The 11,903-nt window shown below is 47.9% G+C and overlaps 1 protein-coding gene across 1 annotated transcript in view; it reads right to left on the bottom strand.

Moving 5' to 3' along the window:
* Positions 1–977: 977 nt before the first annotated feature.
* MTNR1B (melatonin receptor 1B) overlaps positions 978–11,903 on the bottom strand; it is a 13,860-nt gene continuing 2,934 nt past the window's right edge. The window contains exon 2 of the mRNA XM_077780605.1: positions 978–1,849. Within this exon, the coding sequence (XP_077636731.1) occupies positions 978–1,849 (872 nt within the window). The remainder of the gene's footprint in view (positions 1,850–11,903) is intronic.

The following is an 11,903-nucleotide window of genomic DNA, read 5'->3' on the forward strand; positions in this document are numbered from 1 at the left end:
CTCTTCTCTCCTTCAAGATTATCTTTCATTTAATGTAGTAGTAGTAGTAGTAGCAGCAGCAGCAGTAATAGTAGTAGTAGTAGTAGTAGTAATACAGTCAGTGATTACTGAATGCTAGCCACGTGTCAGGCACTGTCCTCAGCTCTTCAGCTGTATTATCCCATGGCATCTTCACAACAGCCATGGGAGACACTGGCATAATCTCCACTGTAAGGTGAGTAAACTGAGGAATACAGAGGCCAGGAGCCTGCCCCAAGTCATACAACTTGAACCCAGTGGAACCAGGGAAGGAAACCAGGGCGACTTCATGCCCCAGACGCCTGAGGAGGGTGTGTGTGTGCTTGAGGTATGTGCATATAGTGTGGCTGTGGTGGTGGTGTGCGCAGTATACACATGGCGTGTGTGTGTGTGTGCATGCATGCACACATGCGTGTGTATGTATGTGCAGGGAGTCAATGGGGGAGAGTGCAGAACACTTGCCCTCTGGACCATGCCAGCCCCCTGCGGCCCTGCAGAGCTACCTAGCTCCTAGCACTACAGAGCTTGTTCTTTCATACTTGCCAACAGGAAGAGATCCATTCCTACTGCACTTTGGGAAAAAAAGAGAACCCGGCAAGGAGGGCAAAGTGGGGGGAGAGAGCAGCTCATAGGAAGTAATTGGCTTCTTCTGTCCCAAGCCGTTCATCATTCTGTTCCTTCCTTGGTTGATGTACACACCAAGGCCCTGATGCAGTGACAGAGTGTCTGCCAGGGCCGATGCTGTGCTCACTGGGATGTGGCCCCCAGTGCCTGTAGGCATCTTCTGACTAGACCGAACCAAGGGTGCTGACGGGCTTGTTGTCCACAGGATGAAGTGCCACAAGCCATGTGCTGTCACGTGAACAGGGCAGCATAGCCCAGCAGGCTGCCTGATCGCACCCATGGAGCAGATCCACCCCTACCATTTAATGAATCTGTTGCCCAACCAGTGATCCAGTCTATACAGTGTCTACCTGGACAGGATGCTGGGCATTAACAACAGGTGGAGTTTGGCTCTGAGGTCCTGAGGGCTGGCTGCCATTAGAAGCAGTCCAAAAGCAGCGCCCAGGGTTCCAGAGGGCAGAGATAATCTTCTTGTATTCCCTGCGGAAGTTCCGGTTCAGGAGCCCGTAGACTATGGCATTAAGGCAGCTGTTGAAATAAGCCAGGAAGTAGCTAGTGACAAAGAGCCCATCTGGGATCTGGGGAGCTATTTCTTCTGGGTTGATGGCCACAGCGAGGCCAATGCAGTTCAGCGGGGCCCAGCAGATAGCGAAGATCACAAACACCAAGAACATGGTCAGGAAGCTCCGGACATCGCTGGGCCTCAGGTGCAGCTTGGTCTCCGACTTGGCCTTCCTGCGGGACTGGAATACGAGCACCCAGATGCGCAGGTAGCAGAAGGACACGACAGTGATGGGGAGGAGGAAGTGAATGACTACCACCGCCACCGTGTACTGGGCGCTGACCGTCTGGATGAAGGTGCAGGAGTAGATGCGTGGGTCGTATTCCAGGGACCCTATGAGAAAGTTGGGCACCACGGCCGCCACGGTGAGGAACCAGATGAGGCAGATGTAGAAGGGGGTGTGCCAGTGTTGATAGATCCGGTGGTAGGCCATGCTGTGGCAGATGTAGCAGTAGCGGTTAATGGCAATGGCAGTGATGTTGAAGACAGAGCCGATGACACTCAGGCCCATCACGAAGCCACTAGCCTTGCAGTGCACCTCCCCCAGGACCCAGCCATCATGGAAGATGGCCACGAGGATCAACGGGTACGGGTACAAGGCCACAACCAGGTCAGCCGAGGCCAGGCTCACCAAGAACAAATTACCTGGAGCAGGAAACAGGGGGCAAGAGTCAGCAAGAGACCCCACAATTTCTCTTCTGTAGAAGATCCCACCCTTTATCCAATTACCTTTAACCAGTTACTTAAAAGTTACTGGGTTCACTAGTAGTCCTGGGGATGGAAACCTAGTAGCTCTTAGCGGCACAGAGTTCAGGGCTCACACTGCATCCCTGCTTCTCACTGTGTCATCTCAGGTGCTCCAGGCCTCATCTTTCTCATTTGTAGAATGGGAACCGGGATACCTACCTGACACGATAGCTGTGGAATAAAATAATGGTGCAAAGCGCTTGGGGACACAGTGGGTGCTCACAGATGATAGCAATTTTCAGGAGAGACACAGATGCTCGGGGGCTTTGCATCATTTATGTTCCAGCAAGGATTCCAAGGGACAAGGATCCAAAAATTAGGAAACTTGAATTAAAGACACTTAGAAAGTAGCCTGTTGACCAGTGAGGAGAAGATGTAAACGGAGACGTCAGAGAGATTTATAGGAAGGTAGGAGTATGGCAGGGAAGGGTGGTAATGAGTCCACTTTCCTGGCTTTGGATTCAAAAGAAGAAAGGACTGGATTCCATGCTACCAGGCCAGGGGTCTGCCAATATGGCCACATGGCTGTGAATGTAGGCTCCAGGCAAGGCAAGACAGGGGATACCAGAGAGTTCCTACTCTCGAAACCTTTCTTCTATTCCACCTGCAAAATCCAATTCACGTTTAGCAAACTGAATTAAAGACACTTAGAAAGTAGCCTGTTCTCCAGCTTTCTGAACTGCCTCCCTTGTCTGAATGGAGTGTTCTCTGGCATCACCAAGCTCAGCAGCTGAAGAGAACCTCTGGAAACCACAGCAGCCATTGATTAATATGCTTTGGACATGGTCTGGGCTAGAATCCAAGGGAAGCGAACGGGCTACATCCAAAAGAACATATTTCTATTGCTAAAACATTTGCATTCTAAAGCAAACACTGACTGACGTGTAAAGCACCAAGAATCTGAAAGTTTGGCCGATGAAGCTCAGAGCATGAGAAGCTTGATCCCAGATGCCGCTTATTTCATTCGCCAAGTGCACTGTTTGAGCACCTACTACATGCTCAGAAGATGATATCCTCTCCAGCCATAGAGGCCCTCGGGAATGCACTGGGCACTAGACACCATCTTTCAAGTCTTCTAGCCTCTTGCCACATGATGGAGTGCAAGCTGCCGGCCCTTGAGCAGCTGAACACAGAGGGCAGATGGAATCGATTTGCAGGAGGGACTCCCCAAGGAAGCAAGGACACTGGCTCCACTGCCACCATGAATGTGTCCCTCAGGGGTCCAAAGATTAGGCAGATGGAAAGGGTCCAAAGGGTGCAGCAATCAGAGAGATCGGGCTGTGGTCTGGCTTCTAAGGGGGTGCAAAAAAAGGGAGGCTCAGAGCCACCCGGCTGGGGATTTTTCTGTCAGACCTTCAGGTGAGGTAGACTCCACAGTTACAGTTACAAACCCACAAGGTAGAGAACGGGCTGTTTCCAGCCCTCCCCTGTTCCCACACACACTTACCACATCTAAAAGAAGATTCCACAGGATACACTCCATATGGGGGTGGGAACACCGAAGACCCCCCAGGCAGTCCTCTTGAAGTGCCTATTTTGGCCTCACAGGCTTACTGTCAACCTCACTCAGAACCAATAGAAAAGAAGCCTCTTAGCTTCCTGGGACTTCTCAGGATCTAACTGCTCCCGAGTCAGAGCTACGTGAGGGCCCAAGGGAGATAGGATGTGACTGAATAGAAAGGACATCGTTTGGACAATTAAAGCACTTGCAAGGTGGTGAGCTTTCCTATCTCTCGAGACATTCATGTAGAGATGGGGGTAAAGGAGCCCTGCCTTAGAGTGAACTGCTAGATTCCTTTCCTTCCCATTCAACTCTTTTAAGCATCTACTTACTTAACGGGATAAAAGCCCCTCACATTCTTTCTGCTTGGTACCACCAGGCAAGAAATGCACATCTGAGGACCTGCTTAAGTTGTGGAATAGGTCTCCTGCTTGTCCATTTAATTCCCAGTCTCCACTGGTGGATTTCAGTCTCTGACTCTCTTGCTCAGACCTCACCTGGTCCCAAGACGGAGAGGTATGTTCTCTCTCAATGTTCTTGTTCCCAGCTGAAATAGGAGCCCTTGTCTCTTCCCAGAATTGTAAGTGTCTTTTTGACACTGGGCGGTGGTGCTGGAAGTTGGGTAATGACCTGGGTAATCTCAGTTCTGCCACGCTGATGTTGGGCAAGTTACTGAATCTCTCTTTCCATGACTGTTCCTTCATGCTTCCCTCCCTTTCTTCTGGGATCCTACTTCCTTCTCTCGCCACACATTCCACTTGGCTGTTTCTGTGAAGAAAATCGCTTCTTTCTAACATAGGAATGTTGGTCTCTGCAGGGCCCTGTGGGCTCCTGGTTGAGCAGCAAACAAGCTTTTGGCACTTGCAAGCACGTGCGGAGAAAGTCAAGGGCTGCTGGGAGCTGGTGCCAGCTCAGCCAGCTGTTTCCCCTGAAAACTAGTGAAGCTCTACCGTGTGAATGTGGCTCGTCCCCTAATCATGCCCCAGAGGCTGGTAAACAGCTTGTAAATAGTGGGAAGAACACATTCAACTCCACGTAGACAGTGACTCAATTAGTCTCCTCTATTACTCCGGCTGCTCCTAAAAGGCTGAAATCAACCAGTTCCTGCTGTACGTTCATCTGCCCACACATCAGACTATCTCCCAGATTTCTTGACACAATTCCAAATTAGGCAAATGAAATTCTTGTTTTGTCTCCCATCTGTAGGAAGCCAGGTCCTAACTGGAGGATACTCGAGGGAGATCTAGTTCTCTGTCCGTTTCTTCCTCCAGACAGGTGAGAAATCTATCAGGATGCACGCAACCCTGCTCATCCCCCTGTGCATGGGCTTCTAATGAATATTGATATCACAAGTCCTCGCGTGATTTGTTTCCATCTGGCCCCATCGGACAGGGTGTATTAGTGGAGACAGCCTTCAACAACAGGGCTTTGTTCACTATTATGGGATTCCCTTTTCGTATTCATACACAGAGCACATCCCTCACACGCAACTACCACAATCCCTTCCCTCCTCACTTCCTCTGTCCTTTTTTTCTGGGAAATCTACTTCTTAACAAGGATCTGGTAATCCAGGAAAAAAAAAGCCAGGAAGCATTGAGCTGTCTAGTCTTCATCAGATAGGAGAATTCCAGAAGGTAAAGCTGTCTCCATCCCTTGCCCCTCCTCCCCATGCGTATCCTGCATCCCTCCTCCCTGTCCCCACACTGCATGCTCCCAAAAAAGAGTTTCTTGAATTTAAATTGTCCTCGGTCATTGAGATAAAAGCCGATGTAGAAATAAATAGTCATGGAATCATTTTTCTCAGCAAATATTTCTGAGTATCTACAAGGCACCAGCTCTGCCTTTGCCAGGGTCAAGGGAAGCATGGTGAGCAAGAGAGACACACTCCCTCCCCACACAAAGCTCATGGTCCCAGAGGAGCCAATTAAACAAATAAAAACAAGATGTGCAAAGGTTGAAATAGGGAAATTAACAGATAATCTATCATTTCTAACAGGGTTAAACTTCCTGTGCCTTGGGGTCTTCTTCTATCCCTTACTTATTCAAACATAGAATACATTTATCAAGTGCCTACCACGTCTGGGCCAAAGACATGGCCCCTATTGTTGAGATGCCAACAGGGCTCTTGGGGAAACAGACACAAAAACAGCAGCCAATCAGTGTGGTGAGAGCCAGGAGGGAGGCCAGGCTAAGGGAACAGTGAGGAAGTACTAAGATGGCCTGAGGATGCGGGAGGCGGTAAGAAACAGGGCTGGTCAGAAAGGAAGGTTCACCAAGGAGCTGAACAAAATCACAAAGACCCTTGCAACGGGCCTGCCTCCTTCCTAGAATGACTATTTTCTTCCAATGGGATTTGTATGCGAAAGGGCAAAGGAAATGATAATAATCTCTAAACGAAATTGAACTATGTTTATCGGTTCCTTTCTGGTGATAAGCATTTGAAATCACTGAGCAGATCACTTATCAAAAACTTGATTTCCTCAGGGACCTGAATGGCTCAGTCAGTATAGCATGTGACTCTTGATTGCGGGGTTCTGGGTTCAAGTCTCTGGTTGGGTGTAGAGGTTACTTAAAAAAATTCTTAAAGAAAAAAACTTTACTTCCTTACAAATACTAAAACAATTGGCTTTTATATTCATGTAAGCTCCTAATTTGATTCCCAGATTCTTTGAGGGCAGACATTGTTTTCCACTAAAATGACATTATTTATGAAAATGTTAGAGAGTGTGGATGTATCTAAGGGCTAAGTTGAAATGTAACCTTGGTTTAATTAAAAAAGAAAAGGACTGTTAGGCAAGCTAATAGTGTAAACAAAAACATGATGGGGGTATTTCAACCACTTAAAAGAAGGAAATGTATTCAAGAGCATAAGTATCTGATTTTTTTAAATAACGAGATTCCTATTACAAAATATTCTTCCATAATCATCAATAGAGACCATCTGGAGACTCTTATGGTAGCATTTTATTGCTTCACTTACACTTAATACTAAAAACAAAACAACATGATATAGCACCTTGGAGTTTATAATGTGCCTTTACATGAATTGACTGAATTTTTATCACAAGAATCCTTTAAGGTTGACAACATGATTTCCATTTCAAGAAACCGAAGCTAAGATTATGTGAACTACCAATAGCCCTAACAGAGAAAGAGTGACCAAGAAGAGACACCGGAGGGAATCAGGAAAAAGGAATGTCAAGGGCAATGGTGTGATTTCTTGGTCATCCACCAAAGTGAGAAAGAACAGGTAAGTGTGCCCATTTAACTTCACAGTTAAGGTGATACTAGCAAGGGCAAATCCTGTTGAATGTTGGAGAATAAACTTTCACACTGTAGCTGGCTCTCCCAATCAGCTCTTGCTTCAAGAGAAGGAAAGAGGGGTGCCTGGGTGGCTCAGTCGGTTAAGCATCTGACTTGAGCTCAGGTCATGATATCGTACTTCCATGAGTTCGAGCCCCACACTGTGCTCTGTGCTGACAGTTCAGAGCCTGGAGCCTGCTTCAGATTCTGTGTCTCCCCCTTTCTCTGCCCCTACCCTGCTTATGCTCTGTGTCTCTCTGTCTCTCAGTAACAAATAAACATTTTAAAAGTTTAAAAAAAAAAAAGAAAAGAAAAGGAAAGAAATGGAATGGTACTTGCAAAGGAATATCTCTTGGATAGGGGGATGTACAGAGTCTTTTTCCTTTTCTTTGTCTCTTTTAAACGGGAGAGAATTTTATCTGACACATAATAAGCACATAGTAATATTAGCTCTAATTTATTACTGTTGTTTTTATATTGTTATTAGTGGCATTAAAAAAAACAAACAAACAAACAAGAAAGAGACTCCCAACTACGATCTTGGACTACGATCCCTGGAGATAAGATATGAGAAGTCACAGCTCAGGAAGGACAGCATAGAAGGTAGGATGTTGCCCCCAGATGGAAACTCCCTGAGCACTGGGGACTCTACTTCTCAACTCCCCAAATTCTACTGTTTCAGGAATAAGTATTTTAAACTGTAAGACCTAATAGTGGTATCTTCAGAATTTTGTGATATATCATGCTAAATACAGAACCCAACTTCTGGGGGAAAAAAAAAAGTCAGTCAAACACAGAAGTCTTCATGCCCCTGGGCTACTGAGAGCTACAGAGGGAATTAAAGGAGGATTAGGAGCTTTCCTGATTGTTCAGCTAAAGACACAATTATGGGATTTAAAATGTGTTTGTCTCATGGAAAGAGCCTAAGTGTCCATCACCAGATGAATGGATCAAGAAGATGTGGTTTATCTATACCATGGAATACTACATGGCAATGAGAAACAATGAAATCTGGCCATGTGTAGCAACATGGATGGACCTTGAGGGTGTTATGCTGGGCGAAATAAGTCAGGCAGAGAAGGACAAATATCATATGTTTGCACGTATAGGAGGATTAGGAGGAACTTGACGGAGGACCAAGGGGGAGAAGAAGGGGGGAAATGGTGGGGGAAAGGGAGAGAGGCAAACCATGAAACTCTTGAATGCTGACAAAAACTGAGGACTGATGGATGTGGGGGGGAGGGGGGATGGGCATGGAGGAGGGCACTTGTGGGGATGAGCACTGAGTGTTATGTGGAAACTAATTTGACAATAAACTATTAAAAAAAATAAAATAAAATAAAATGTGTTTGTCTTTGCTTGGTGAAGTGATAAGAAAGTATTCAGAGAAGAAACCTGAAGTTGGAGAACTCAAGCAACCTCAGAGAGAGAGTCCAAACTAGCCCAGCTTGGTCTTCAGCTGATAAGATGCACTGCAAACCCCGCTCAGGCTGAGCAGGTGCAAAGACACCTGTCACCATGAGTGGTCGGTGGCGGTAGGATGACCCGTGGAGGAAGTGGATCCCACCTTACCCTGTAACACCTGGAGCGCGCACGGACTGTGGGTCTACTAAGCATTTCCTCCAAGCCTCCCAAGAGGCTTTGCTCGAAGCCAGCCTATCTATTCATCATTGACACCTTCAGTCATCAAGTGGGAGGAGAAGGCGGGCTCTGCTCCAATCTCACTGGGGATGCAAATCCCTGCCGGGCTGAAAATTCCCATCAGGAAGCCTGCAATGCAGTCTCTGTCCCTGGACAAAAGATGGTACAGGCTGAGCATCACTGAGTGCCTGGAGGTCAGAGCAGACACTGGACAAGGACCTGTGTGTTTAGCAACCAAATCCTCCGCGTTTTCCTGGGCGATGCCGACGCCAAACATTTCACATCCTTTCTCCTTACGTATCACCACACTGTCTTCCCTGATAGCTTCTAACTCAGACACAGCCTGAGAATCCACTGTCAGCCCACAGCTGCTGACTGTCACCTGGGAAATCAGTCACTGTGCCGATGGGCCGGGAGCAACTGATGCTGTTGTGCTTTCCCCTCTCTTAATGGAGATCATCTCGATATGACACTAAGGACATGTGTCTCTCAGCTCTCTTCCATGTGGACAGTGAAGGTAATGGCAGGAGGCTCACATTCTACAGGCAGCCCAGACCAGCAAGGGGCAAGCTCTCTAAGGAGCCACGGAGGCACAATATGGGACAGCCCATGCATAGCTGGGACTGCTAGCCACACAGGAGCAATTGGAGCAGGCACACCTCTCTGCAGAGGTGACAGTCAGCTTTCAAGGACAAGAGTGAGGTGTACTGCGAGCATTTAGTGCTCAAAGCAATTCAGTTCCATAAGAACTCCAGTTCTTAGGAAAGGCATGAGCCTTTCTGAGTGCCGTCCTGAGTCTGCCCCACCTCGTGAAGCACGATTAATTCCTTCCCTCCCACTGCTTTCCTGTTATCATGTCCATTTTCAATTTGTTTCAACAGACCCGCGTTCAGTTCTTACTATGCACTTGGCTCTGTGGACAGAATTGGACTAAAAGTCTCAGCCTTCAACAAACTCACAGTCCCACAGGGAGACAGAAAGACTAACAACAGGACAGTGAGGCGAGAGTTGTCCTGGGGGGGGAGGGGGCGGGGGCCTGTGGAAGCCCGAGGAGGGAGACGGTCCCCAGGCCTTCTTGATATTAATAAGCAACATCAACAACCGCACTGGGGAGTTGAGGTCTGGAGGAGACATTCACTAGCAGAAAAGAGGCAGGGAGCTCCCCGAGACGAGGCAGTGCATAGCGAGTGAGGACTGTGTGGGAGTGGTCGCAGTTCACAAGTGAGATAAGAGAGAAGAGGCTGTCACATTAGGGGAGGTGAGCCCCTGGGGAAGGGCTGTGTGAGCCCGCTCCTGAGCTGACTGTGGTGTAGACCCAAGGCAGTCATTGATGGCAGTGATTCTGAAGGTGGAAAAGCCACTGCAGGACAGAGCAGGGAAAGCTGTCTGGACACTACGGCCATAGTTTGCTCAAGCGATGGTGAGCGTGTAAAGTAGGGCAGTAGGAGTAGGGAGGGCGGGAAAGGGGAATTTTGAGGGATCTTATAATGCAAAACTCACAGGGACGTGGGGAATGAAGGAACCAGGAATGACTCCCAGGGGTCAGGTGCCTGGGAGAAGAGGAGACCAAACACTGGCACCCAGTAAGCCAACGGAAGAAGGAGAGAGTGGGCCTCAGCGACACACACTTGCACAGAGGGGCATTTCTAAGGCCAGTCTGCAGAGCGCTGAGGAGGAGATGGGGAGCAGTGAGGTAGTCAGCAGGTGGATATGGATGTCTGGTTGTGAAGGGACAGAGAGAGTGGCAATGAACTTAGAAACAGACATACAATCAAAGGAAGATTCTTTTTTTTTGAAATGCTGTTTTATTTTATTTGTTTGTTAGTTTATGAGAGAGAATCCCAAGCAAGGTCTGCAACTGTCAGTTCAGAGCTGGCTTGATCTCATGAAGAGTGACATCATGACCTGAGCCGAGATCAAGAGTCAGATGCTTCACTGACTGAGCCCCCGAGGTGCCATTATTTTTAAACACCAGAGACCCTTGGGTGTGTGCGGTGTGTGTGCCTACGTGTGTGCATACCTGTGTGAGTGTCTGCGTGTGTGTGTATGTGTGTATGACAGACATTGAAAATACAGATGAGAGAGAAAGAACTTGATGGAGGAAGGTTCCAGAAAAGCAGGGAAAGGAAGAGATAAAAACCAAAAATGCAGAGATTATTGTTGGCTATTGTGGGCAAGCATGGCCGTGGCAGGGACAGAAGATGTCCTCAGATGCTGTCAGGAAAGCCCTAAATGTGGTAGCTCCCCAGGAAGCACACACTGAGAACTGTGACCCGCCAACCCAGTGCCATGTAAAAAAAAAAAAAAGAGTGAACTAAACACCTGATTTTACCTTCCAACTTGGGTCAATGCCCCCAAATCTGTCTCCCATCTTCCCTCCATCCGTCCCTCTCTTTACTGCCGCCTCTGAAAAGGCCAACCTGATGCATGCAGCAGTGGGAGCTGCAGAGAGGTAGTTCCGGGAAAAAAGGACAGTTAAGCTAACCATTTACCCTGCCATCAGGGCCATCCCCGTTAGGAATGACAAGAGGAACTGGAGCATCTGAGTGACTCAGTCAGGTAAGCGACCGACCCATGGTTTCAGCTCAGGTCCTGATCTCACAACCCCTGAGTTCGAGCCCCACAACCTGGCTCTGAGCTGGAGGTGGAAAGTCTGCTTGGGATTCTCTGTCCCCCCCCACCTCTCCCTGCCCCTCCCCCACTTATGCACGCGCGCGCGCGCTCTCTCTCTCTCTGGCCTTCAAACATAAATAAATAAACATTTAAAAAAAAAAGGAATGAAAAGAGGAACTGCATTTCTAATAGTCAAGTAAAGGATACTGGCATCTGTCTGCTAAGAAAGGTGCTATGATCTTAATACAGGCTGTGTGCCTTGGTTATGGGACCTCCGAGTGTTCTCATTGCCGCAGGGCTATCTTCTCAACACCGACGAATTAAGGAACCAGACTTCATTACAGAAAGGTCTGACATTAGTGTTTCTTAAGGTCACTCCAAACTCTCAGTAGAGGAGACATGACTGCTAGTGGAGTGAGTGCAGACTCCAAGTGCTGACAGGTTTTAAGCCCCTTTTGACAGCTTACCCTCCTAACGTCTAACTGAAGTCAGTGGTATGATTTTTCATGACTATTGTCAATACACGCAATAGTCAAATCCAAACTGGTTAAGTTGCGTGACTGGGGCAGCCACCAGTGTGCCAGGAATTACTGTCATTTAGCTGTAGTGTTAAAATGTGTTGCTGGTGCTGGGCTGGAGCGAACCCAACAGGGGGTAGGAGCAGGGGGGTGGGCCAGCAAGTTTACAAGCTCATTACCCACTTCGAGCCACACTCCCAAATCAGCAAGCTTCCATGAGCCCTGCCAAAAGCACAGAAGAGGCCGGCCCTCCTCGGGATGGAGGAGGGGAGAAGATGCTTGTCTGCTTCATTTAAAAAAAAAAAAAAAAAAAAAAACAAACCCCCCCCCCCCCCCCCCCCAAAAAACAGATTGCTGGGCTTTTCCCTGATTGTAA

The sequence above is a fragment of the Crocuta crocuta genome, unplaced genomic scaffold, assembly GCF_008692635.1.
Source record: "Crocuta crocuta isolate KB4526 unplaced genomic scaffold, BGI_CrCroc_1.0 scaffold78, whole genome shotgun sequence".
NCBI lineage: Eukaryota > Metazoa > Chordata > Mammalia > Carnivora > Hyaenidae > Crocuta > Crocuta crocuta.